Genomic DNA, 26,019 nt, shown 5'->3' with positions numbered 1-26,019 from the left:
TCCCTCTTCCTCCTGGGGTCACGTGGGCCTTTCTCTGGCTCTGATTTCCAAGGGAAGTTCTAACCCACTGAACCCTGCACAGAGGGCCCCCACCCCTCTCTCTGTGAGCACTTTGTGCCAGCCATTAGAGAAGCAGGTCCCAAGAATCCCTGTGAGAACAGGCAGACCCCAATCTGACCTTTTGTGCCCTGCCCCCAAGCAATGCACCCAACCTGTTCCAGGGTACACAGAAGTGTGAAGTCGGGAGAGGAGTAGGGGGTGGGGAAGGGTGCACCTTGCAACTGTTTCCCAACTAGTACCTCTTCCCCTACTTCATTTATTCCCAAGTCCTGGTAGGGTTGGTGCCCCATTTCCCCCAGACCTGATACTGGGGTGCCCTCACAGGCCCGGGTTCTGGGGTACCGTGTAGCAAAGCACGACTGGCCTAGAATCACCTCCACCCGAAGCAGACGGAGGCTGGTCCAACGGTCAGTAGCCCCAATAGGGCCCATGGCCTCAAACTGCCCCAGCACTGCTAGGAGCCAGGCAATCCTCTGAGTGTGGCCACGGGGCTCTTTGGAAGACACCCAGATCCTGCTCTGCAGGCGCAAGACTCCCACGGGCCAGGAGTTCGACTCCCAGGGGACGGTAGTCTCCATGGCTGCACCCTCCCAGAGCCAGCACCTAAAGGCATCTGGTCGCTTGGATCCGCGTACCCTGGGCTTCGAGCAGTTCCCAGAGCCCCTATAGTGCCTCAGTTTACCCCATTGCCTGAAAAACGCCTCTTGCCCCACGGGCGGCATAACTGGCCACTTTGCACCGGAGCCCTGACCGACGGAGTCGGGAGCGGGGACAGGGGGCCGGCCCGGCCGATGGGCCCCCTCCCCCCAACCCGTTCCTCCCCGTCGCGGAGCGGCTGCAGGAATACCGCGAGAGTTCGCCCCCTCCCCCCCACAGTAAAACTGTCAAAGGTGGGAGGGGCGGGAGCGCGCATGTGCGCAGCGCGGCGCGCAGCCTGCGCCGCCCGGACCCCGCGCCCCGCGCCCAGCGCCCCGGCCCCGGCCCCCGCCCCGGCCCCGGCCCCCGCCCCGGCCGCCGTCCCGCTGGGCGCCGCAGGTAAGCCCCCGGCCGCGCCCCGGGCCGGACCCCGGAGCAGCCGTCGCTCGGCCGCGTCCCCGACCCTGACCCCGCGCGCAGGTCGGGGGGGGGGGGTGTGTGGGGGCCGGGCCCGGAGCCCCCGCCCGCCGCACCCCCGCCGCGCCCGGACCCCCCCCGCCCCCCCCACCCAGCGCCGCGCCCCGCGCCGGCGCCGCGCTCCTGCCTCCTCCTTCTCCAGAAAAAGTCGCCATTTTGGTTCACTGCCTTCGCCCCCCCGCCCCCCCCCCCCGGGCGCCTGCAATCGGCCGTTTTGGGGCCAAGTCAGGGCTCCGCACCTCGGCCGCAGGTGGCAGGTGGGTGGCAAGGCCAGCCTCCAGGTGTGCGTTCCCTGGCCAGCCTCATCCGTGCGCCCAGCCTGGGCCCCGGTCCTGCCGCCAGGGTTGCTTGGGGCGCGCCCCCCCCCCCCCGCGAGGGTCCCACCCCTGCGACCCTGCTGGGCCCTGAGGCAGGGTGGAATCTCTTCCTCCTGTTGTGCAAGTGACAGGTCCCGGATGGAAAGAGGGTGTCAGCCTCCTAGGGCAGCCCTGTCCCCAACCCCCCAGCTATGAATTCTCCACCCAAGCTGGAGAGAGATTGGAAAGTGGGTTCTTGGCAGGCACCCACACCCCAGGCTGTTGGAGTTATCCTGGGGCTGGGGTGACTGATGCTGGCAGTCTCCTTTAGAAGTTTCCTCGTGAGGACTTCGGAGAAGTTTGTTTAGGCCCACGTAGACCCGTACCTCCCCCCAGGCTTAGGGTACGGGCACCCCCTTGGCAGCGGGTAGTGACTGTCCTTACCTTTTTACCTCAGCCTCTGGACCCCCTCTAGGCACTGCAGTCCCTCCCCATCTCCTCTGATCTAAAGTTAGTTGGGAACTGCCAGAGGGGCCCCCTACCCACACAACTGCCCCCAGCCCCCTTCCTGTGGCCTTGGGTGTCCCTGTGGGAGGATCCAGAAGGGCTGAGCTCAGAGTCCCTCCCCCCAGCTCTCAGGGTCTGGGGTCCCCCAGCAGAACAGGCCTATGGAGACCCAGCCTTGGGCAGTGGGGTATTCCTTGTGGCCAGTGGCTGGTGGTCTCTGGAGGAGTGGTGCTGGTGGGCCTGTAGGTGGGGGACAGAGAGGCTTTTGAGGGTGGAGGTGGGGAGGAGGTCAGCCAGGTAGAGGTTTGGCTGAGGGATTCCTGCTGGAGACAAGGCTGAGAAGAGGGTCAGATCGGAAGGTTCAGCTGGCATGGGGACCAGAACCAGGTGCTTGTAGGGTGCCCGGTCCTTAGCCACCTACGTCGCCTGGGGAACTTGCTAAGTTGGGGAGTAGGCTAGGGGCCCTCAGTGCCCATCTTGGCCATCTGCCACCTGTGTCGTGGAGAGAAGTATCCAGGGACGCCTACCCAAGTAGTGTGGCATTGCCTTTGGTCTGGGTGGGGCTGTGGAGAAAGGTGTCCCAAGGTCCTGGGCCAGCACAGCCCGTGAGCTAGCAGCCATACTGGTGCCATAATTGGCCCCTAGGAGGGATGCTGTTGACCTCTTTCCTTCTGAACACTCTCTAGCCCCCCCCCCCCCAGCCCAGTAGCAGGTGTGATTCTTGGCACTCTCTGGGACTGTGTGTCTGGGGACAGAAGAAGTCTGTGGGAGCTGATGAGGGTTTCAGGACAGTGTTAGATGCTTCCAAGATAATTGTGTCTCCTGTATAATTGGGGGGGATCTCATCTGGGCAGCCCGTCCCCTAAGCCAGGGGCCTCCATCATCTATTTTCCCATGTGGCCAAATACATAAGCAGGTAGTCTCTCTTCTCCTGAGCCAGAGAGGGGCCTGTTGGGGGGGCGGGGCTCAGGGCCAGCCCATTTCAAGTCTTGACTCAGGCCTGGTAGGCCTCACAGGTCTGTCCACTTGCTGTGCAGAGATGACTGATCCCTTCTGCGTTGGAGGAGGCCGCCGGCTCCCAGGGTCCACCAAGAGTGGACCTGGGAAGGATGGAGGCCGGAATGAGGTCCGACTTCCTGTGCTGCACGACCCACCAAAGTTGGGTAAGAGAGGTCAGGCCAAGGTCAACTCTAGGCGATCATCGTGGGCAGCCAGTGCTGGGTGTGGGACTCCTGCCTGGCTCCCAGTTCCCCAGTGGTCCGGCTCCTGGGCTGCCTGGGCTCTTGAGAGCCTTCCCAGGGTGGGGGCAGCCTGGGGCCCTGGATTCTTGTCCTAGGCTGACCATAGTCTCCCATTCCCCATGCTTCACTATGGGGGAAGTGGGGCTTATTCCAGGCCTGACCAGCCCCCTGGGTGGCAGGCGAGGCCGTGGGCAGCACAGCTTCTAAGTCTTGACATATCATGTGTTGCAGGGATGCCAGTGGCCCGGGGTGGGCAGACAGTGCCCAGCCAGGCCCCACTCTGCTTTGACTCGGGAAGTCCAGCCAGTGACAGGACTGAAGGGAAGAAGAAGGGGCGTCCGAAAGCTGAGAACCAGGCCCTCCGAGACATTCCTGTGAGCTCCTTGAAGGCTGGGGTGGGACTCAACGCTGGGATCTGCCTGTCATGACCACTGCCCTGCCTTAGCTAGCTTGCCATACATCCAGCCCCAAGCCCTCCCAGCCTGTGTCAGAGGGTCACTCCGTGCTTTAAGGCTTCGTGTTGTGGCCTGGGACCTAGTGGACCACGTCTGTGGGGCTTTAGAACAGGTCTAGTACACAGTCGCTGCTTGGAGCAGCCTGAGTCTGTCTGCAGTCCTGAGGTGCGGGGGTTCTTGCTGCCTGTCTGCCCTGCAGGCCTGGGAGGGTGCTGAGTCTGGGGCTGGGCTTGGCAGAGGCCCAGCTGGCTGAAGGGTCAGCAGCCTCGCCTTTTCCATGCCCAGCTCTCCCTGATGAACCAGTGGAAAGACGAATTCAAGGCCCACTCAAGGGTGAAGTGTCCAAACTCAGGGTGCTGGCTGGAATTCCCCAGCATCTACGGGCTCAAGTATCATTACCAGCGGTGTCAAGGGGTAAGGGGCAGTGGGGCAGGGAGGAGGGAGAAGCCCGGGGCCCACCCTGCCCCACCTGCCTGTGCAGGGTGTGTGCGGGCAGTGGCCTCAGGCTGTCCTCCCCATGTCTGCCCTTCCCCTCAGGGCGCCATCCCAGAAAGGCTGACCTTTCCCTGCCCCTTCTGTGAGGCTGCCTTCACCTCCAAGACCCAGCTGGAGAAGCACCGCATTTGGAACCACATGGACCGACCCCTGCCTGCCCCCAAGCCTGGGCCAGTCAGCCGGCCGGTCACCATCAGCCGGCCCGTTGGGGTCAGCAAGCCCATTGGAGTGAGCAAACCTGTCACTATTGGCAAACCTGTGGGTGTCAGCAAACCCATCGGCATCAGCAAGCCAGTGACGGTCAGCAGGCCTGTGCCGGTCACCAAGCCAGTGACGGTCAGCAGGCCTGTGCCGGTCACCAAGGCTGTCACGGTCAGCAGGCCTGTGCCGGTCACCAAACCCATACCAGTCACCAAGTCTGTGCCGGTCACCAAACCTGTGCCAGTCACCAAGCCAGTGACTCTCAATAAGCCAGTGCCAGTCACCAAATCTGTGCCGGTTACCAAACCAGTGACCATCAACAAACCGGTGCCGATGACAAAGCTTGTGACGGTTACGAAACCCATGCCAGTCACGAAGCCAGTGACAGTCAGCAGGCCCGTTGTGGTCAGTAAGCCAGTGACGGTCAGCCGGCCCATCGCCATCAGCAGACACACACCACCTTGCAAAATGGTGCTGCTGACCAAGTCTGAGAACAAAGCTCCTCGTGCCACGGGGAGGAGCAGCGGTAAGAAAAGGTATGGGGTCTCCTTCTGGGTTGGAGGTGGTAACAGGGCCCAAAGTGGGCCCTCCTGCCCCTCACCTGCCTGCTCCCTGCAGGGCAGCGGACAGCCTGGATGCCTGCCCCATCCTGCCAAAGCAGGCGAGGCCGGAGAACGGGGAGTATGGCCCCTCCACCACGGGCCACAGCTCGGCCTTCCAGCTGAGCACAGACCCCGGTGGCAGCCCCCTCTCCCTGGGCAGCAGGCTCTTGGGGAGCAAGGAAGCACCGAGGGCCGCAGGCCCTGTGTCCCCACCCGAGGCGGGAGCAGAGCGCACAAAGCACAGTAAGAGGAGAGCGGGGGGGCAGTGGCTGGCGTGGGGTAGCCGTCCGCTGGCCCAAGCTTCCCGATGGTTATTTGACCAGAACCTCGGCCCCTGTCTTCTCTCCCCCGAGTCAGGAAGGAAACAGAAAACACCCAAGAAGTTTACAGGGGAGCAGCCGTCCATCTCAGGGACCTTCGGACTCAAAGGTAGGGCCCTGGCCCGTTGAGCATCTGGAGCTGGATGCACACGTGTGACTGCACCCTTGGCTCACAGCTGCCTTCTCCTGTGTGTGCACGCAGGCCTAACCAAGGCAGAGGACAAATCCCGCATGCACCGTGCCAAGAAGCAGGAGGGGCCGGGCCCTGAGGACGTGCGGAAGAAGGTGCTGGCTCCGGCTAGCACTGTCAGCAAGGAAGTGCCGGCCCCCACGGCCCACCCAGCTCCAGGTCGGGGGGCTGCCGGGAGGCGGGGCCCAGGACAGATCTCAACTGTGGGGCAGATCCTGGACCACAGGGACTGGGGGCTGAGTGTGGACCGTGGGTCCTGTGCTTGGCATCCAGGGCGTCCGGGAGCCCCCACCAGTCCCTGAGGCCCTGGCCCTGCCCCACAGGTGGCCCTGAGGAGCAGTGGCAGCGGGCCATCCATGAACGGGGGGAGGCCGTCTGCCCCACCTGCAATGTGGTCACCCGAAAGACCCTTGTGGGGCTCAAGAAGCACATGGAAGTGTGTCAGAAGGTAAAGCTGCCCGGGGATCCGGGTGGGGAGGGGCTCAGAGTCAGCGTCTCACGGCCGGGACGTGTCTGCAGCTGCAGGACGCTCTCAAGTGTCAGCACTGTCGGAAACAGTTCAAATCGAAGGCCGGCCTCAACTACCACACCATGGCCGAACACAGCGCCAAGGTACACCCTGACCCGCCCGCCGCTGGCTTCCTAGTCCATCCCCCTCCCGCCCCCCCTGCCCTGCCTGCTGACCTTTCATCACCATGTGGCAGCAGAGCATAGTGGCTCCCATGCCTGACCTTGGACATCTGTGGCCCTGACCCTGGGCAGGGGCAGGGGCCCTGTGGTGGTGGGGATCTTAAGGCTGGGCCTGCCCCCCAGCCCTCTGACGCTGAGGCCTCGGAGGGGAGTGAGCAGGAGGAGCGGGAGCGGCTGCGCAAGGTGCTGAAACAGATGGGGAGGCTGCGCTGCCCCCAGGAGGTCAGTGGGACGGCGGGGTGCGGGGCCCACGTGTGGGATGGGGCCCAGCCTCTTGCTGGCCACTTACCCACGCCCGACCCCAGGGCTGTGGGGCCGCCTTCTCCAGCCTCATGGGCTACCAGTACCACCAGCGACGCTGTGGAAAGCCTCCGTGTGAGGTGGACAGCCCCTCCTTCCCCTGCACCCACTGTGGAAAGACCTACCGCTCCAAGGCTGGACACGATTACCACATGCGCTCAGAGCACACGGCCCCGGTGAGCAGCCCGTGGCCTGGGTCCTCCCTTCCTGGGGGCCGAGTGCATGAGGAGTCGTGAGCCTGGGACCCCCCCTGCCAAGGTGCCTCTGTGTTTGCTACTCATGGCCCATATGCCCCATGGCTCCCGTGGCTCCCGTGGTTCACTCCAGCCTCCCTGCTCTGCAGCCACCTGAGGAGCCTGAGGACAAGCCCCCTGAAACTGAGGACCTGCTGGGAGTCGAGCGGACCCCCAGCGGCCGCATCCGCCGCACGTCAGCCCAGGTGGCCGTATTCCACCTGCAGGAGATTGCGGAGGACGAACTGGCTCGAGACTGGACCAAGCGGCGGGTGAAGGACGACCTGGTACCTGAGACTGCCCGGGTGAGGACATGACTTAGCTCCGGGTCCCCTGTGGCAGCCCTGCCCCTGTGACCTGGGCCATTGGCTGATTGTCCAGGTTCAGATCTTACATATGTGGAGGGTGCAGTTGAGGTCCTTCGAGCAGCTGTGGGTATCTGGGCTCAGCCCCGGCCTGGCACTTGGGAGCTCCCCTTACGCAGGCCCACTGGGCTCACCCCGGTGTGCACCTGTTTTTACAGCTCAACTACACTCGGCCAGGCCTCCCCACGCTCAACCCCCAGCTGCTGGAGGCATGGAAGAATGAAGTCAAGGAGAAAGGCCATGTCAACTGCCCCAATGACGTGAGTTGGGGCAGGCTGGTGGAGTGGGTTGTGGGCACACTGGGATATTCAAGGACAAAGAGCTCAGGTATGGCCCTGGGGAGGGGGCCTCCAAGTGACCAGCTCACCTGTGATCCCTGGGCCTCTGCAGGGTCCTTAGATGGAGAGGTCCCGCCTGCCCATACCCCAAGATTCCTGGGGCCAAGCCCTGCACTCATATCCCGTGGGCAGTGGGTGCGTGTATATTTGTTGGGAGCGTCTGCTGGGAGGCCCTCTCTCACGGTTGCCTTCTGTCCCCAGTGCTGTGAAGCCATCTACTCCAGTGTGTCCGGTCTTAAGGCGCATCTTGCTAGCTGCAGCAAGGTCAGTCCCCAGGCCCTTTGTCAGGGTGGGGCGGGTGCTTGACACTCCCAGCCAACCCCTAGAGGTCCCCACACGTTGGGTGTGTGACCCTACCCTACCCCCATGGGGCAGCCTCCTCCATAAGCGCAGGGACTGGCCAGGGCCCAGTGGCCAGCCCTGCCGAGGGTACTCCAGCCCTATCCATGAGTCCGTCAGCCCCAAGTTGTTCTGCCCACAGGGGCTCCTTGTGTGTGAGGGTGTAAGTGGACACACTGACCTGGGCTTGGGGTGAGGGCCCTCAAGAAAAGGCTGCAACCCTTTCCCGGGGTACCTGCCTCTTCCCATCCTCTCTGTGTCCCTTATCTTCCCGTAGTGGGGGCAACTCCAAGGTCCTGCCACAGAGAAGCCTCATGGGTCCCGGAAGCCCACCTGTTGAGCACCCAGCCAGATGAGCTGTGGGTGCCTCAACCCTATAGGCACAAAGGTGCAGGCAGAGAGGCAGGTGCCCTGGTTGGAGCTGGTGTTTCTGGTCTTCCAAGGGGTGGGGGTGGGGTTCAATCTCTGGGGGCCAGCCCGCCCTGTGCCTTGCAGGGAGACCACCTGGTGGGGAAGTATTGTTGTCTGCTGTGTCCGAAGGAGTTCAGCTCTGAGAGTGGCGTCAAATACCACATCCTCAAGACCCATGCAGAGGTGGGATGGGCTGAGCGCCCTGCTGGGCCTGGGCGGGAGTGCGGGGGTGGGGGGGGGCGACGGCTTGTATGGCCTTGGAGTGAGCAGCCAAAGTTGAGAGATCTGCTGGTTTCCCTTCAGCGGGGCTTCTGGCTTCCCTGGAGGAGCAGAGAAGCTTGGGTGCTGCTCAGCCACCTTAGTGCAGTGGCCAGCACTTCCTGCCCCAGGGTCTACATTGTGTATTTTCTTTCCAGAACTGGTTTCGTACTTCGGCAGACCCACTTCCCAAACACAGGAGCCAGGACTCACTGGCGCCCAAGAAAGAGGAGAAGAGGAGTCTGGCGGGCGGAAAGAAGAGAGGCCGAAAGCCCAAGGAGCGGACCCCTGAGGAGCCCGCGCCCAAGATCCCCCCCCGTCGGGACGACTGGCCCCCAGGAGGCAGAGACAAGGGAGCCCGGGGCTCCACTGGCCGGAAGATGGGAGCCAGCAAGGCCCCTGAGAAGTGAGCGTGGTGGCTGGCAGGTGGGTGGGGCCTGGCCCCCACACTGGATGCCAGGTCCACTCTGTTGAGGGCAGGGGTAGCTAGCTCCAGCACCTCCTGCTCTCCAGTTCTCCATCCCCCACCCCTGCCTGTTCATCTGTCCAGTGGAGGCAGCCAGCCCCTCTCTCCTTCCTGAAGGTGCCCCCCCCACCCCCGGTGCAGGCTGTGGAGGGCACACAGGGCTGGGGGTCCCTTGGGGGAGGGCCTGTGGCAGTAACAGACGCGCAGTAGTGTGCAGGGACATTCATGGGCCTGGCAGAGTCGGGGGCCCCGGGTGGGCAGGAGGAGGGTCTGCAGCTTAGGCCTCAGGGCCACAGGGCGGTGCAGGGCAGGCAGCGGGCCTTCACCGTGTGAGCTCCATGCCCTGTCTGCTTTCTCAGGCCCAAGGCTTGGGGGTCCTTGGTGACCCATGGTTCTGGGCTGATGAGGGCACCTGAGCAGCCTCACCTCTCCACCCGACACTGGGCCCCAGCACCCCCAGCTACCTCCCAGGACAGACCCTGAGTCTGACTGCTACCGTGCTGACCTGACAGCCTGCCCCACCGTGGCCTCCCTTGTCCTTCCGCCTCGGTCCTCTGCTTCTGTTCTCTACCTCTCCAGGCCTACCCTCCCCTGCCTGTGCAACCCTTGCTGTGCTTGGGCTCCTGCCCCACTGGCCCCTGTCCATCATGGTGGGTGGACTCTCTGCCGTCCCATCTCCATGGGTGCTCCCTGCCTGGGGCGAGGGGAGGGTTCTGGTCTGACCTGCAGGGCTGCAGGAGCAGGGGGTGGGGGGCCGCGTGGAGCACAGCTTTGCCTCCAGTCTCCAGCTTCACTAACGCCACTGGTCTAGGTTGGGGCAGTCCAACAGGTTAGAGATGGGCCAGTCTAGGCTCTGGGGTCAGCCTGGGACCCACAGGCATGTGGGGTGGGGAACTGGGGCCCAGCCCTGAGGAGTAATCCCTGTGGGAATCAGCCTTCTGTCTGCTGGTCTGGGTTGGCTTGTAGCTAGGCTCCCGTGGGAGTCCCCATCCCCCTTTTTTTACCTGCCCTTTTGTTTCTGGTTGTGTGGTCTTTTGATATGAGAGCTAAAGGCCAGGGAGGGAGCTTGCCCAAGGTCACATTGTGTTGGTGGCAGCTCTGTGGCTCTGTGTTGGGCCCCAAAGGGGATGGCTAGGTGTGCAGGTTGACTAGGGTTCAGGGCACCCAGAGGAGGTGGCCACACTGCCTCTGGTCTCCTCCCTGGGCCCCACCTTCCAACTTTGGCAGTGTAGGGAGGAGGAGGATCCTCAGAGCCCCTGGGTTTGGACAGAGGCTATTTCCCACTGGGGGGTGGGGGTGGGCTGAGGGCTCGGTCTTGCCGATCCTGGACGATGTGAATTTTGATATTTGCCCGTGTGCGTGTGTCTCCTGGGTGTAGTGGATGCCAGTCTTGTTGCTGTGACAAGTAACAACCTTTTTTTTATTCTGTTTTTTATACAAAAACACAACAATCTGACATTTTGGTGCTAAGGGTTTCCTGGTGCCGACGGTGGATCTGGGGACTGAGGGGGTGTCTCTCCCCTGCTCAGGGAGGCAGTGCTGACTGGGCACCTCTCTGCCCCCCCCCCCCAGCTCCCGTCCTCATCTAGTCCCAGAAGAGGAGAGGCTCCCAGTCGGGCTCAGCTCTCCTAGCTCTGCAGTAAGGAGACAGGTTCCAGGGGGGCCTCTGGGGCATGTCGTGCTGCCTGTCTCCAGCTTCTTCCTTTGGCCAAAAGGCTCTGACTTGGGCAATCCTGGCCTGATGTAGGGAGGGGGTATAGAGACATGGGCTAGCCCCAGTCACACACACCTTGATTTGATCAAAGGGTAGAGGCATGGGCAGGTGGGTGTGATCCAGTGTCAAAGGTCAAGGGAGGGCAGTGTGGGCAGGGCTTTGGACTGCATGGGCAGAAGGGTTTTCTTTTCTGTGTTCTGGGGGTCACTATGGTGTACAGCTGGTGGGGGCAGAGGTGGGGTCAGGCAGCCACTGCAGGGGCAGCCTTGGGCAGGGCTGGCAGGAGCCCTAGGTGCATTTTGTCCTTGTCACCAGTGGCTGGAGGAGGTTGGACCTCAACACCTCTGCTGGGGACGGCCGTCCGCCCCAGCCTCTCAGGTACTTGGCCCTTGGGGAGTGGGGGGCTGGTTTTTTGCTGGGGGGTGAGTTTCCAGGTCGCCCCCTGAAGTCCACAGATGGTCCCCGGTTTGGGAACCCCGCCGAGATGTGTGGGAAGAGGTGGGGTCCTGGGTAACTTGATGTTTAGCACTTTAACCCCCTTCTTTGTCTTTAAAGTGGGTGTGGGGAGCTGCTGCCAAACATGGCTGTTGGGTCGGACCCCTCTCTCCCTTCTTCCTTGCCTGCTTCCCATGCTCTGGTGAGTGGCACTGGTGAGCTGGTCGGCAGAGCCCTCCTCCAAAGGGAGCAGAGCCCTTGGGGGGGGGCTCAGCAGGATCTGCCCATCTCCCGCTCTGGTGGGCGTTCAGCCAGGTAACCACCTGGCCTTGATTGACACCTTCGATGAGAGGGACTGGCGTGGCAGACCCCCCGGGGCATGGTGGGCACGGACCCTGCCCAAGACCCAAGCCCAGGGCACAATGCCAGGTCCCTTTCTGAAGATCTACCTCTGGCCCAGCCCACCGCCTCCCCCATCCTGCCCTGAGAACAGGAAGGGGCCGACTCAAGGGGCTGACACTTCACACAAAAAGAGGATGCACTTTATTTGCTTGTGCAAAGGCAGATGAGGGTGCATCCTGGTGTGACCAGTGGCCCTCCCACTGCAGCCCCCCTGCTGTCCCTCCGGTTCAGAAGGGAGAGAACGGGTGCGCTCTGGTCTGCGGAGGGCAGGGCTGTCCCGGTGTGTCCAGGTCGGTGGGCCCCAGGTGGCTTGCCCCGGAGGCCTGGGGTTCGGGGGCCTGGCCAGCAGCTCTGGCCCGGCAACCACACATCCTGTGCTTTGGGTTTCTTGGTTTGGGTTTTTTAATGCCAGTTCTCCGTACATAAGTGCATTTTGAAAGAGAGGTTCCAGCTATCACTTGTAACCATATATATACATATATATTCTATCTACAAAGTGTTTATTTGCAAGATGTTTTGACGGTGAGCTCGGGCCCTGCCCACCTTGTGACCATCTGTCCCCGGTCCTCGTCCCCGCCTCCCGGCCCAAAGTGGCGCGGGGGTGGGCCATCAACTGTATGTATTAAATATGACTGTATCAAATAAATGTTTATTGATTTTTTTCCAGGGGCTTTGTGCGGCTGAGTTTGTGGTAAAGCTCGGGGTGGGAATCCTTCCCCGCGGAAGACTCCCTCTCGCGGCGGGTGAGGCCGGACTACAAGTCCCGGCATGCACAGCCGGAGGGCCTTGTGGGACTTGTAGTTCGCGGGGCACGCCAACGAGGGCGCGGCGCAAAGCCCCGAACTACGACTCCCGGAGGCCAGTGCGGCTGGCTCCAGAGGCCTGCCCTGCGGCCGGCGGCCCGCGGCGAGGCCTTCGAGCTCCATGGCGGCGCCCCCAGCCTCTGCTGACGCGCCCCGCTTACCTCCGCCGCCCGCTGCGGCCGGAGACGGGCCCCACCGGCCGGCGGAGAGGAGCGAGACCGCGTGCGAGGACCGGTAGGCGCGGCGCGCCGAGCACGGGCTGGGGGCCGCGCACGCCCCCTCGCGTCTGCTGCGGGAGGGGGAGGCCCGGTGAGCCGGAGCCCCCGCCCGCCGTGCCGTGGGGCGCTGGCCTGAGGGCAGGGGCGACCACGACCGGCGGGATCTGGACGCGCGAGGGCTGCCGGCGCCCGCGGTGGGGCCTGGCGGGGCCGGCGGCGCGGGGCCGGGAGGTGAGGCTGTGCGTGCACCGCCGCTCCCGGGTGGCCAGCGGAGACGGGCCCGTGGGCAGGCCTGCCGGATAAAGCGCATTCTCCTAAAGTTGACTTTGGTGTCCGTCCCCGGGGCTGGAGCGTGTGCCTCCCTTACGCTCTGAGGGGGACCCAGGCCCTGTCCCCGCTCCTGCCTATAAGCCGAGAGGCCAGGGTTCGTGAATCTGGAGGGCCTGCCGACTGCCCACTGTTGTGCCGGACCCCGAGGCTCTGGAGGCTCTGCAAGAGTTGGAGGAGTAGAGCGGGGAAAGAGCCCTTTTGTCACCCTGACCGGGGAGATGGGAGAGGCCAAGAGGAAATGGGGTCCTACTCAGTGCTTGTGGGGCCCTGCCCCCTGGTGGGCCTCTGGAGACCCACCCTTGAGGGCTGGCTCCTCACTTCTGGGCCTGAACTGTCCCTTAAGGAAGGCTTAGCGACAGCCACGGGGCGGGGGGTGGGGGGGTGGGGTGGGGCACGGACTCCAAGGAAGTCTTCGTTCCCTCCCGGGCATCTCATCGCGGGGATTGGATGATCTTTCCACGGCAGAAATGCTGTGTGCCTGGACTCCTCCAGGATGGTCTGGGTGCCAGGGAGCCACTGAATTGGCAGGGAGAGGAACGAGGCGAGGGGTCCAGGAGCTGCCCTGAGGAGGCTCACACCTTCCCAGCGAAAACTGACTAGATCCTGGCACAGGGTGACCGAGTCTCGTAGACCTGAGTCTGTGACACCCGGCAGTTCCAAAGAGTCTGAGTTAGGCCGAGATCGGAGAGGGTAAGGCCAGATGAAGTCTTGAGAGAAGCACTCCCTGAAGACACGGACCGGTGGCAGCTGCAGGCTGGCCCCCACCCCATGTGCAGAGTTAGGTAGTGGGCACAGGTGCCCCTCACAGTGCCCAGGGAGGCAGAGGTCGGAGGGAGCCAGGACCCGGCAGTGGCACGTGTAGATTCTGGCGCGCTTCTCCAGAGGCCCATGGGGTCTGCCTCGGAACTGCCTCTGGACTTGACAGTTATATTCCCCGATGCTGGTACCCTGAGGGCTGTTTTCCCTGTATGCCCCCCGAGGGCCCCAGAGCTGGGTCTGGTCGGCATCCAGGTGTATGTGCCCTTGCTCCTGACTGTCAGTCCAGCTTCTCCATCCACATTGGCGGCTGCTGCCTCCGTGTGCTTTGTCTGTTTGCTCCTCTAGAGGATCAGGACCTCGGACACTTTAGCACTGGACGTGCTGGTAGAGAAATGAGCATGGTGGTGATAACACGGGGAACCCCTCAGGCAGTCTCCCGGCGCGGTCCAGGTGGAGATGGGTCTGAAGCTGTGGGAATGGAGGGAGGCCTACTGGACCTGTCCAGAGCAGCAGGAACAAGGGGCTTCTGCAGGGAGGTTTCCAGGGTGGTAGGATAGGGGCCACGCAAGTCTCCGAAGCCTGTTTCAGCTCCGTCAGGGCTGTAGCCGCGCAGCCCCCCCAGTACTTGATCTGTCCTGAGAAAGCCCCGATACCTCTCTGTCCCTGAGCCAGTCTGGGATCCCTGGGGCCAGGCCCCCGTGGATCAGCTCCTCCCTCTTCCATCTGGCCTCATTTTCACTCATCCAGCAAATTTCCCTAAACCCGGACAAGGTGTCAGGCACGGGTGGAGGCCCTGGTGCTGCACGCCCCACCTCTGCAGCCCTGCCCAGGACAGCTCCTGCCTCCAAAGTGGGGGCTAGCCCCTGCCCATGTGTCCAGGCCAGGGGTCAGGAGGGAGAAGCTGTTGTGGGCAAAGATGGACAGTTCAGTCCTGCCTCCAGGTGCCTCCGGACAGGGAGGCAGATACATCCTTGGTACCCGGGCAGCCAGGAGAAGCTGCTCCTGAGGCAGCCTCCAGGAGTGGCCCCTCTTCAGGTATGTAAACCCTACCTGGAATTTTCTCTTTTCTGAGCCTCCGTGTTGTTAGAAGCCAAGTCAGGAAGAAAGCTGGAAAGGAGGCCAGGGACTTAGGGATGCAGACCCCTTTACACACTGAAGTAAAGATCTTTTGGCTGACCCATCCTCAGCAAACTGAACCCATTCTTCCTCCTGCTGCCAGGCTGGAGACTGGCTGTGTCCCCTGGCTGAACGCTGAGCTCTGGGTGGCCTTGGGGGATGTGCTGGAGCCTAGCCCTGGAGGGGCGGGGCAGGCAGCTAGAGTTTCAGGTTTGTTTGTGCCTCTAGAAGGCACCTTGGGGCCAAGGGTGTGACGCAGGGCTCAGCATTGACATTCAGCAAAGCTCCCGATTTCCCCAGATTTCCCCGTTCTGCTGTGGGTGGGTAGGAGGGGGTTGGCTCTACAGTCCCAAGCAGGCGCAGGGTCTGGAGTTTTTTCCACGGTGTTCTGGGGGCGGGGGGCGGGGTGTACTGTGGTCCTCAGCAAGCCTGGGCCAGCAGTATACCAGCCGGTGCACAGGAGGTGCAGTTCACACCCAGGGCCGGCCTGAGCTCTGCCAGGCCCCACGACGGTGTTCTTTTCAGCAGGGTCAGTGCTATTAATATCAGGAGAGCACACAGCCCCCAGCCGGGTGATCCTCTTAATGCCTGTGGCCTCAGCCTCTGAGGCGGCCGTGGGTCCTGTTCTCTCCGGACGGGGCTCTTCCGACCCCTCCCCCAGCCCCTCACCTGCTCTGCCGCCCGCCCACCCATGGAGGGGCAGTTCAGGCGGCCCCTCAGCTGTCCTGGGGGGCTACTGTGGGTCTGAGAGGCACAGTGGAGATGTTCCTGTACACACCTGGGATCACCCTGCTGTCCAGTGTCCCCTGTGTCCCAGCCATGAGCAGCCCCCCAGCTTACCCTGGCATCAGGATCTCGGGGTGCTGGGCCCTTGGAGCAGAAGGCAGGTGAGTGGCAGGCCTGTTGTCTCCCGTGGCTGTGGTGGGGCAGCCTGCCTTTGCTGTGTCTTGGCCGCTTGCAGCCCTGTGCATCATGTGTCTAATGGACGTCAGGAGACAAACAAGCTGGGTAGGTGCTCTTGAGGGGCCAGGCTGGGCTGGCCACCAGCAGGGGCTCGTTTTGCCCGGGGCTGTCTGTTACAGGTGAGTCTTTGTCCGTTGTGGCTCATAATCCTTTGGTTTGAAATTACCTTTTGTCACTGTAGCCAGACGCACCCCGTTCTTCTGTGGGCTGGGTAAAGAGGTCTTTGGTGCGACATTCCCATTTCCAAGGTCGTGTCACTGAGAAAATGGGGTGAGGCTTGCTCTGAGGTCACAGCGAGGCTTCCTCCCTGGTTCCCAGAGAGAGACGGGGCTTTGGAGAAGACCGTGGAGCTGGGCTTGGCTGCACACCCAGCCTGATACTGTTCAGACCCATCACACGCCCTAGATGGGGCGGGTTTCTGGCAAAGCTCTCTCTGGCCTACTTTCTGCTCTTCCTGGCGCATGGGCACTCTTCCCTGGGATGGTGTCTGCCCCAGGCTGTCGGCAGCATGAGCCTCAGAAGTCGTCCGTGGTCGTGGCCATCACTACCTCAATGGGACGAGGAACCCTCACAAATAAGGATTCAGAGTTTCCTGTTGGAGAGGTGCACTGGGGTGAGAAGCGGGGGATGGGAACAGGCCTCCATGGCCCTGAGGCAGGCCCGGCTGTGAGGGAACTTGCTCAGCACCAGCACACAAGAGCGTGTTCGGGAGATGGTGAGGCCCTCCTCCTCCTTTGCAAGTCAGGTTTTCCACAGTAGAGCTTTCTCCCAGAAGGCACAGAGGGAGGGGCCGGGCTGGACTTTGTTTTCTGCCCCCCCCATCACCTCCAGGGCCGTCTGTCCTCTGCGGGGTATGTGGGTTGCTGCTGGGAGGGCAGTGTGCTGGTGAGCGCCAGAGGCTACGTGCTCTGTGCTGTTAGAGGAGTCTGTCCGGGGCCTGGAGACACCTCTGCTTGTTCCCTCCTGGCCCCCTCCCCCAGTCTCCCCCACCTGCCGCGTCCATCTCTGGCTTGCCGGAGCGGGAATGTGGGCAGCATGCCTGGGATAGCTCCAGGCTGGGCAGAGTCCCCCACACACTGACTGTTGGGTGGCAGTGCCTGTCTCCAGCGCTGCAGAGGTGACACCGAGCACATAGACTGGCTAATTACCTCCACTGCTGGCTCCTTGTGCTGTCCTGACAACGAGGAGCCGTGGCAGCCGTGTGTTGCCTGTCCCCCAGGATGGTGCCCCGTGGCCCCTGCCCTGCGATGGCTGGTTTCTGTCTGCTAGGACTTGTGCTGCGGTTGTCCTCAGGGCTCTCAAGTGCTACTGGTGTGACCTGTCCCGCCTTTGGCTTTAGTGGATTTCTTCCACTGCCTCCGACCCCCAAACATACATGCACACCGTCCTTCTGGCTCTCGGCAACACCAGGTGCTATGGGAGGACTGCACAGCCGGGGACACCAGCGTTCCCGGGGTGGAGATGCCCAGGCTGTTCCAGACGCAGGAAGGCACTCTCGTGGCCCTCGCCAGCCGGATTCCTGGCACCCCGTGGCCTCGCACTGCTCGTGGGTGGGGGGGGGGGGTGGCCGTGGTAGTGGGCTTGGTCTGTGCTTAAGATGTTTAGTGTGGCAGGAGCCCCAAATCCTGGTCCCCAGGGCAGTCTTGGCAGGCCTGTATCTTTCTCTGCATCCCGTTTTGCTCACATGTATTCACACGAAGGTGTGTGCAGGTGAGCGCTCTCCCTTTGCTGGGTTTATAGACACGGGTTCACGTTCTACCGCAGTTGGCTTTCTCAGCTAAGCGGACTTCAGGACACCTTCCCTGTCTGTGTCCTTCCCAGGCTTTCATGCTAGTACGGTGAGCAGTGTGCATCCCTGGGGTCCCAGACCAGGGGTGCACAAGCCAGTGCTGCAGGTGGCATCCTGCAAGGCCTGACTTGCCCAGTACGTCTGCATGACTTCCTGCACGTTCCTCCCACACACCAGGGGCTCTGCCCGGACAGCCAGCAGCGGCGGTGGCCACCACCGGCCTGGAGGCCTCTGGAGCAGGTGATAGTTTGGCCAGCCCGGCCCCTCTCTTCCCCGAGCTTGTCCTGGCCCTGCGGCCGTCTTTACGCCAGGCTTTTGTGACCCAGCCCGTCAGCACACACTACCGCCCAGCCAAGTGGAGCCTCCCCAGAGCTCTCACTGCTGGGATTCGAGGCGTTGGGCCAGCAGTCACACTGTGCCCTTTATGAGCCCGCGGGGAAGCCAGCATGTCACCAGGCATGGGGGCACAGCACCGGCTGGAGTAGGGCACAGATGCTGTCCGTGCCTCCCCCAGGTTGGGTTTTCTGGCCTGCGGCTCCTGGGGTCTCCTGCCTTCTCGGTCTGCAGTGTGCTGGACGGCAAGAAGCAAGGGCTGCCCTGCGGGCCTCCAAGCCCAGGGACTCCCTCCTGCACCCATCCCCTCTGCCAGCCCGCTCAGCTTTCCTGTCAGCAGCCTCTCTGTCCGGGAACCCCCCTCCCCATGTGCCCCTCAGGGTGGCAGGGATTGGATCTTACAGAGAGTGTCGTGGGAGGGAACATGGTCCTTGATGGGGTCCTGATTGCCCTGCTGTGCCCCCCTCTCATCTGAGGGGACGGGCCAGGCCCAGGATGGCACTCTTCATTTCCCCTAATGCTGTTTGCTGTCCCTCTGAACGTGTGTGGGCAGTGACAGTTCAAGGCCAGGAGCCCTGTGGATGGGCTGCAGGCGGCTTTCGTGTGCCCCCCAATTGGATCTGCCTAGCTTGGCGGTGCCCGTGTGCCTGCGTGGGGGGTGGACCCCGTGGCCGGCCATGCCAGGCCTGACACAGGATGGCAGGGTGGCTGGTGGCCCTGGGCAGAGGCAGGCGTGTCCTTCTCTGCAGCAGCAATGCGGAATCCTTGGACAGGCTCCTCCCACCTGTGGGCACCGGGCGCTCACCCCGGAAGCGCACCACCAGCCAGTGCAAGTCTGAGCCGCCCCTGCTGCGCACCAGCAAGCGCACCATCTACACAGCCGGGCGCCCGCCCTGGTATAATGAGCACGGCACACAGTCCAAGGAGGCCTTTGCCATCGGTGAGCAAGGCAGGACCTGCCGTTGAACCCCCGAGTGGCACTGCCACTGATGTGAGCTGCCTCGGGCCCCTTGGGCTGTCAAGCCTGGGGGGCAGGGGAGGGGAGCTGCAGACAGAGTGTTGAGCGGGGGGGGCCCCTGGAGCCAGGCTGGGGGGCTGGCCCTGCTGCTCTTGCCCAGGGTCACGCTGCCCCCTTCCGCAGGTCTGGGAGGAGGCAGCGCCTCTGGGAAGACCACTGTGGCCAGGATGATCATCGAGGCCCTGGACGTGCCCTGGGTGGTCTTGCTGTCCATGGACTCCTTCTACAAGGTGAGGGGCATGCCGGCCCATGCAGGCCACGTCTGTGGAGGGCCTGGATGCCCCTGGCCCTGCCCCCGCCCCCGGCCCTGGCATGGTGTGGAGGGGCCCATGGAGCCCCTGGCGCCTCCCCCCACAGGTGCTGACCACGCAGCAACAGGAGCAGGCTGCCCACAACAACTTCAACTTCGACCATCCAGACGCCTTCGACTTTGACCTCATTGTGTCCACCCTCAAGAAGCTGAAACAGGGCAAGAGTGTCAAGGTGCCTGTCTACGACTTCACCACCCACAGCCGGAAGAAGGACTGGGTAGGCCTCGTGGGCTCGGGCTGTGCGTGCCTGCCTGGGAACGGGGCAGGCATGGCAGGTGACCGGCTGCACAACTCCTTTGCAGAAAACACTCTACGGTGCAAACGTCATCATCTTCGAGGGCATCATGGCCTTTGCTGACAAGACTTTGCTGGAGGTGAGGGCAGGGCTCAAGGCTGACGGTCCTGCTGGGAATGCCCATCCCTGCTCATCTCCCTGCTTCTCCTGTGGTTCTGACCTTAAACTTGCTTCCTCCAAGCAGGCCAAGCCACTCTCTCTGTCCCCGTGGTACATGGTCACCTGTGTCACCCCGGTGGTGCAGTCACCGGGCGTTGGGTGGGGAATGGCTGCTGTCCGGAGAGTGGGTCAAGGACTTTGGGTGGAGCAGACCCCCCACTCCCACAGAGAGAATGGGAATGCCCTTGGTGGGGGAGGCAGCCTGAGGAGGGGCTCACTCCCAGGTGTGGGTGCAAGCCCTGGGTCAGTGCCTTGACCTTCTCTTCTTAATGCTTGCTCACTTTCTTGTCTGTGTTTCCTCTGCTGCTCTCTGGAGCCCATGCAGTCACTGAGGTCAGAGTGAGCTTGGGGTAGTGCGTGCTGGTTCACGCGTGCGTGCTCTTGCCTGGGATGGAGATGGCCTGTGTCTGTGCTGTCCGACCCCTGGGAGGCATGCACAGCTGTGTCCTTCCCGCCAGGCCCTGCCGTATGTGGGTTTTCTTCCTGCTGCCGCTGAGGGCCATGAGGGAGGCCTGTGCTCTGGTTCTTGTTCCTTGTAGTTCTGAGGCCAGTGAGTTTGGGCTCAGGCTCAGGGAACCCTGTTGCCCACCATGCAGCAGTACCTAGCCCCCCAACAGCCCCTTTAGGCCAGACCTGAACTCACCAAACCCAAGCACTGTGGTGGGGGGTATGGTGGGGAGGAGACATGTCCCCCGTTCCCCTGACATGTGTGAGGGCACACAGATAGCTGACAACCCGCAGTAATGGTACCAGTTCCATCCTGCGTCTGCAGCCAGGGTCTGTCCGGTGCCCTCTGACTGAAGCCTCTGGTGGATAGTGCCCCCCACTCACCATGTACACGCCCCCCTACGTTTCCCCACACCCATGCACACTGCCAGCTGGACCTGCAAGGTGCCCCAAGGGCCTGGTTTGCTCCCGGGCCAGAAGTCTTTGCAGGAGCTGGTCCCCAGGTCACCCACACCGGCCCCGCTCAGCGCCTCGCTCTCCCCATCCAGCTCCTGGACATGAAGATCTTTGTGGACACGGACTCTGACATCCGCCTTGTGCGGCGGCTGCGTCGGGACATTAGCGAGCGAGGCCGAGACATCGAGGGTGTCATCAAGCAATACAACAAGTTTGTCAAACCTGCCTTCGACCAGTACATCCAGCCCACTATGCGCGTGGCAGACATCGTGGTGCCCTGGGGTGAGCCTGCAGACCCACCTGCCATTGGGAATGTGGGCAGAAGGGGCCTTGGGACCTCATGTGACCCTCCTTATCTGTCCCATCCCAGGGAGCGGGAACACGGTGGCCATCGACTTGATCGTGCAGCACATGCACAGCCAGCTGGAGGAGGTGAGCCAGCTGGACTAGGGTCCGGGGTCCCTGCAGCGCCCCCAGCCCCAGGCCCTACTCCCCCGCTGCCACTGTCAGAGGCCTGCTCTGCAGCCCCCGTGTGTTCATGTCCCTGCCATGTTCTGGCCCTCCAATGTCCCTGTGCCGGCCAGAGGCAGCTGGTTCCCTGAGAAAATGTGGGGTGCAGAGGTGCCTTCTGGTACTCCCAGCCTGAGCTGGGCCTTGAGTTGTCCCTCCCAAACTATTGGGTTTTAGTGCAGGGTCCCATATCCTGAGCACTGCAGGAGGGATGTCCCAACCTGGTTACATGCCCTGGGCCGGCTAAGGGCACTGCCACTCTGGGCAGGCTTCAGGATGGGGTGCTGGAGGCCCGAGGTCTGAGGAATGGAGCCTCAGAAGCCCTGGCTCTTTGTGCCCGGTCCAGAGAGTGCCCAGGTCACGGGCCGTAAGAGCTGGCTCCCTCCCGTGGTTGGCAGCCACTTGGGACTGTGGCAGGTCCGTTCCCGGGTGGGGGTGGCCCGGCGGGCCGAGGTGCACGGTGGCAACGGGCCGTGCTGTCCGGTGACTGCGAGGTGAGCAGTGCCACCACCACTGACGCGCCACCCCATTCCCTTGTGTTTCCCTGTGTTGCCGCTGCAGCGTGAGCTCAGTGTCAGGTAAGATTTCCCACACCTGTCTGCACAGACGGAGGCACTTCCAACATCCACAGGCAGCGCGGAATTTGGGTTGTCACCTGGGCAGGTGGGGGGGGTCCTCTCCTGTCATGCCCATCCCTGATGGCAGCCCTGGCCCAGGTGCAGAAAGGATGGTGTGGTGGCCCCCACACTGCTTTTGTCTGTCTTTGCTGGCAGATGAGGAAACTCAGGCACAGAGAGGTTAAGGAACTTGCCCAGGATCACACAGTGCCCTGACTCTATGCTGGTCAGACCTCTCTGGAGGCCTCTCCCCGACATGGGGCTGGTTGCATGGGGTCTGACGCCAGAGGGCACAGCTGTCCTGAGCCAGCACTGCTGGGCCCCCTAGGTCAGTGGTCACAGGCATATCTCTCAGCAGCCAGAGGGTCCTCTGCCTGATCTGAGGGTCCAGTCTGGATGCCCCCAGATGGCTGCTCTGGCCCTGGACCCAGGGCAGAGAGAGAGCCAGGAGGGCCTCTGAACGCACCAGGGGAGAGCCGATGAAGCACCATCCCCCACAGTCCCCAGCATGAATGACCTGCCTTTAGCCCAGGCTTTCTGTGGAATCGGGGAGCACCAGGAGAGCCCCCAATTCACACTTGGGAGCCCCGAAGCTGCTGCGTTGGGAATGGCCCCTGCAGCGTGCCGCCCTCGCACGAGTCACCACTTGGCTCTCATCCAGACCAAGGCAACTGCAGGTCTTGCCCTGCCGGGCCCCCTGGAAGCCTTTGTCGTGAGAATCAAGTTTCAAACTTGGGGAAAAAAAAAACACGCCTAAATGCAGCCGGCTATTTCCCCTTCTCTGGCCAGCCAAGGAAGTGGTGACTGGTGGGCAGGAAGCGGGGCCCGGCAGCAGGGTGTGGGCCAAGCCTCCCCGGGTCTCCCTGTCGCCCTGCCACCTGCCTTTTCTCTCTCTCAGGCCAGCTGGTGGCCGCGGGGACTCGCTCCCTTGCTAAATGGTCTTTTTCTCTTTGTTCTTTTCCTCCTCTTTGTAAACCCTTGGGTTTCCTGCCCTGTACCCTCCCTGAACACACTCTTCACCTGGCGAGCAGAGGAAGCTGCGCTGGGATATGTGAGGACAGAGTGCGCGCTGGTTGTGGTGCTGCGGTGTGCGCTGTGTGCGGCGGGCGGGGGGGGGGGGGGAGGGCGGGGGGTGCTGCTCCCGCACGCCCCTGCCCCTCCCCGCCCCCTCTGCTCCGCCCCTTCCCGCCCCCTGCTCCTTTCCCCACCCCGGGCATGGTGCCGCAGGGCTGGCCCTGAGCCAGATTTGCCCGCGTCTCCCGAGGGGGGAGCCGTGCATCACCTGGAGGGAAGGGTCAGGGCGAGACTTGGCTCTGAGGTTCAGCTGTTCCCCAGAGAGACATGTTCTGGGATTGAGGACCAGTTGCCCATCCTGGGGGCTGAGATTCCTTTGCCCTCCCGCTGCCTGGTCCCCCTTTTGCTTTCTCCGTGCAAGCGCAGGAGGGGATCTGGGCTGGGAGGGGAGGCTCACACCCCAGCCCCTCCCTTTCCCACCTGATGGTCAGCTGCTCTGCCCAACCTTCGCCTGATGGGAGTATTCGGGGGTTGGGGCCCTCCCTCCAGATCAGCCACAGGGAGGCGGCGGCCCCCACCTGCACAGCTCATTGTCCCATCACATGCGCCCCCACACAGTGTCCGGAGTGGGAGGATAGGGCTCTGGGAGAAGACACCCCCTTCTTGAGTCCCCAATCGGTTTGTGTTCCCAGGGCCGCGCTGGCCTCGGCGCATCAGTGCCACCCCCTGCCGCGAACGTTGAGTGTTCTCAAGAGCACGCCGCAGGTGCGGGGCATGCACACCATCATCAGGTGAGGGCCCTTACGTGAGGCGAGGTGGCCCCTGGCGGCCCACACGTCTGCTTAACCCAACCGGTCCGCAGGGACAAGGAGACCAGCCGTGATGAATTCATCTTCTACTCCAAGAGGCTGATGCGGCTGCTCATCGAGCACGCGCTCTCCTTCCTGCCCTTCCAGGTGCGGAGCGGGGTGTGGGGCAGGTATCTGGGACGGGCGGGGCGCGGCTCCCCGTGCTCACGAGCGCCCTCACGCCCTCTGTGCGCAGGACTGCGTCGTGCAGACCCCGCAGGGGCAGGACTACGCGGGCAAGTGCTATGCGGGGAAGCAGGTACCAGCTGGGGCGCAGCCCGGGGGCCGGGGCTGGGGCGGCCCGGGAGGTGGGAGGTCCGGCCAGCTCCTCTCCCCCTCCCTCCGGGCCCGCAGATCACTGGCGTGTCCATCCTGCGTGCGGGTGAGACTATGGAGCCGGCGCTGCGGGCTGTGTGCAAAGACGTGCGCATCGGCACCATCCTCATCCAGACCAACCAGCTCACCGGGGAGCCCGAGGTGTGGCGGCGGGGGGGTGGGGGTGGGGGGAGCGGGCCTAGAGGGCAGGGGCTGAGGGAGTCTGGGGGGCCTGGGGGAGGGACATCAGGGCGGGGAAGGGGGCAGCGGGGTGGCCCGAGGGGCGGGGGTGGGAGCCCCCGGAGGGCAGCTCCAGGTTTGGGCTGGCTCTGACTCTGGCTTCTGTCAGCTCCACTACCTGCGGCTGCCCAAGGACATCAGTGACGACCACGTGATCCTGATGGACTGCACGGTGTCCACGGGCGCGGCGGCCATGATGGCTGTGCGTGTGCTCCTGGTGAGTGCGCGCGGGGGGCTGCGCGCGGGGGGCTGCGCGCGGGGGGCTGCGCGCGGGGGGCTGCGCGGCAGGCCCGGGTGGGGATACACTGGCCCCTTACGGCGCAGGACCATGATGTTCCGGAAGACAAGATCTTCCTGCTGTCGCTGCTCATGGCCGAGATGGGCGTTCACTCGGTGGCCTACGCCTTCCCACGAGTGAGGATTATCACCACGGCGGTGGACAAGCGCGTCAACGACCTGTTCCGCATCATCCCCGGCATTGGTGAGGCTGACCCGGGGCTGACCAGTGGTGCCCCGGGGCCTGGTGGGCCTGAGTCCCCACCACAAGGGCCTGCTTCTTGCCGCAGGTAACTTCGGTGACCGCTACTTCGGGACGGACGCGGCGCCTGACGGCAGTGATGAGGAGGAAGGGGCCTCCACGAGCTAGCCGCCCGCCCTGAGCCTGCCCGCTCTTGCCGCCGCCCCGCCTCTTCCTGCCTCATGGCCTTGCTTCCAGACAAGTCCTAACTTATTTTAATTAAAAAGGATATGACCGCTGTAACTTACTCTGTACGTTTTATACAATAAAGTTTGGGAAAATGAAGCCGTGCCTGGTTAGCTGGGGGCCCTCGGGTGCTGTCCTGCCTGGGACCTGGGCGTGAGGAGTAGCCCCAGCCCCCAGGCTGCAGGGCACCATAGAGAGGAAGGGAGTTGAGGAGCCTGGTCAGAACCTCGCCTTATGAGCGGCAGAACAGGCATTCCTAGGCCCGCGCTGGGCTTTCCCTACAGTCCAGGTGCAGTGTCAGATTTAGGAGAACAGAGCTGGGGCCCACAGCTCCTGGCTCTGCTAGGGGGGCCCCTTGGCGGCCCCCTGGCCTGGACCTAGGACTCTGGATCTCAAGAGGGAGCCTCTGCAGCCATCCACCACCCCCGCCCCCACCACGTGTTTGTACTGTCGGGGAACCCAGCGGAAATCAGTGTGTGGGCGGCTGTAGGAGGGAGTGAAGCCTTGGTACCTACCACTGGCAAGAGCTCCACTTGCAGGGGAGATGGCCACACAGCTTCCGTGGGCCAGCCATGCTGTTCAGGGCCGGAAACCCACCTCTAGCCCTGTCTTCATTGCTTCTGGGCTCAAGGACAGAGGCAGGCTTCTCTGGCTCCCTCCAGACAGCCTGTCTGGCAGGCCTGCCTGGGTAGGGTAGGCAGACCTCTGGACTGCTGGGGATGGGCTGTCAGGCACCCCCAGTCTCCCTACCCCTCTGTTGTCCCGACCTGTGTCTTGCCTCTTTCCTGCCCTCCTGGTCTCCTTGGTCCCCCCCCCCAACCAAAGGCCATATGTCATGGAAAAACCTGTTGTGGGGGCGGGGACAGGAAGTCACTGGGTGGGGGCCAGGCCAAGGGCAGGCAGATAAAGGCAGGAGGCTTGTCCAAGGGGTGGCCAGACACCAGGGGCAGAGAATCAACACAGGGCCCAGAGGTCAGCAGGAGGAGCTTCTCCTGCCCAAGCTGGTGAGTGGACTCCTCTCCCATGTTCCAGAGCCCCCACTCACTCACTCTGCCATTCTCGTGCTGTGTGCTGGGAACCCGGCTGGGCCCTGCTTAGGAGGGGTGCTGGGGCCCTGAGGCCGGGAAGATGCCTTTCTGTCAAGCCAGGTCTTCCCAGAAAAGGGACAGTTAATCAGGGGCCAGGGAGGGGCTAGGTCATTCCCTGGAGGCCTCCCCAGAGTCCAGCTAGGCGCTGACCAGCTCCCCGAGATAGACCAAACCCACACATGCACATGCATGTATCAACACCACACACACACATCTCACGTGCTATGGCACACAGATGCAGCTGAAAGGAAAGGGC

The 26,019-nt window shown here is 63.1% G+C and overlaps 2 protein-coding genes across 19 annotated transcripts; both read left to right on the top strand.

Annotated features, from left to right (window-relative positions):
- Positions 1-1,051: 1,051 nt before the first annotated feature.
- ZNF512B (zinc finger protein 512B) lies at positions 1,052-12,097 on the top strand. Of its 4 annotated transcripts, none has more exons than XM_027621168.1 (17): positions 1,052-1,095; positions 3,014-3,139; positions 3,449-3,591; positions 3,958-4,086; positions 4,210-4,904; positions 4,987-5,213; positions 5,328-5,399; positions 5,493-5,639; positions 5,804-5,928; positions 6,000-6,092; positions 6,294-6,392; positions 6,476-6,646; positions 6,814-7,008; positions 7,227-7,328; positions 7,608-7,670; positions 8,241-8,339; positions 8,573-12,097. In XM_027621168.1, the coding sequence occupies exons 2-17, from the start codon at positions 3,016-3,018 to the stop codon at positions 8,822-8,824; spliced, it is 2,736 nt and encodes a 911-aa protein (XP_027476969.1). In that variant the 5' UTR covers positions 1,052-1,095; positions 3,014-3,015; the 3' UTR covers positions 8,825-12,097. The 4 variants fall into 4 exon arrangements, with proteins under 4 accessions (XP_027476969.1, XP_027476966.1, XP_027476968.1 ...); XM_027621165.1 differs by lacking the exon at positions 1,052-1,095 and having other exon boundaries at positions 3,000-3,139; positions 8,573-8,840; positions 10,453-12,097; XM_027621167.1 differs by lacking the exons at positions 1,052-1,095; positions 8,241-8,339 and having other exon boundaries at positions 3,000-3,139.
- Positions 12,098-12,260: 163 nt separating this feature from the next.
- On the top strand, positions 12,261-24,774 carry UCKL1 (uridine-cytidine kinase 1 like 1). 15 transcript variants are annotated; one of them, XM_027621152.1, is made up of 16 exons: positions 12,277-12,468; positions 17,587-17,649; positions 18,495-18,682; positions 18,884-18,990; positions 19,118-19,288; positions 19,374-19,445; positions 20,521-20,710; positions 20,799-20,860; positions 22,587-22,606; positions 23,262-23,360; positions 23,432-23,525; positions 23,614-23,676; positions 23,772-23,894; positions 24,082-24,189; positions 24,297-24,453; positions 24,539-24,680. In XM_027621152.1, exons 1-16 carry the CDS (start codon positions 12,356-12,358, stop codon positions 24,616-24,618), a joined length of 1,710 nt encoding a protein of 569 aa, XP_027476953.1. In that variant the 5' UTR covers positions 12,277-12,355; the 3' UTR covers positions 24,619-24,680. The 15 variants fall into 15 exon arrangements, 14 of the variants coding, with proteins under 14 accessions (XP_027476953.1, XP_027476951.1, XP_027476961.1 ...); XM_027621150.1 differs by having other exon boundaries at positions 12,279-12,468; positions 18,492-18,682; positions 24,539-24,774; XM_027621151.1 differs by lacking the exon at positions 22,587-22,606 and adding an exon at positions 21,500-21,516 and having other exon boundaries at positions 12,282-12,468; positions 18,492-18,682.
- The last annotated feature ends 1,245 nt before the right edge of the window (positions 24,775-26,019 follow it).

This window comes from Zalophus californianus, chromosome 8 (genome assembly GCF_009762305.2).
Source record: "Zalophus californianus isolate mZalCal1 chromosome 8, mZalCal1.pri.v2, whole genome shotgun sequence".
Classification (NCBI taxonomy): Eukaryota; Metazoa; Chordata; class Mammalia; order Carnivora; family Otariidae; genus Zalophus; species Zalophus californianus.
Note: the sequence above shows the minus strand (reverse complement) of the source record. Positions and strands in the feature narration are given on the sequence as shown.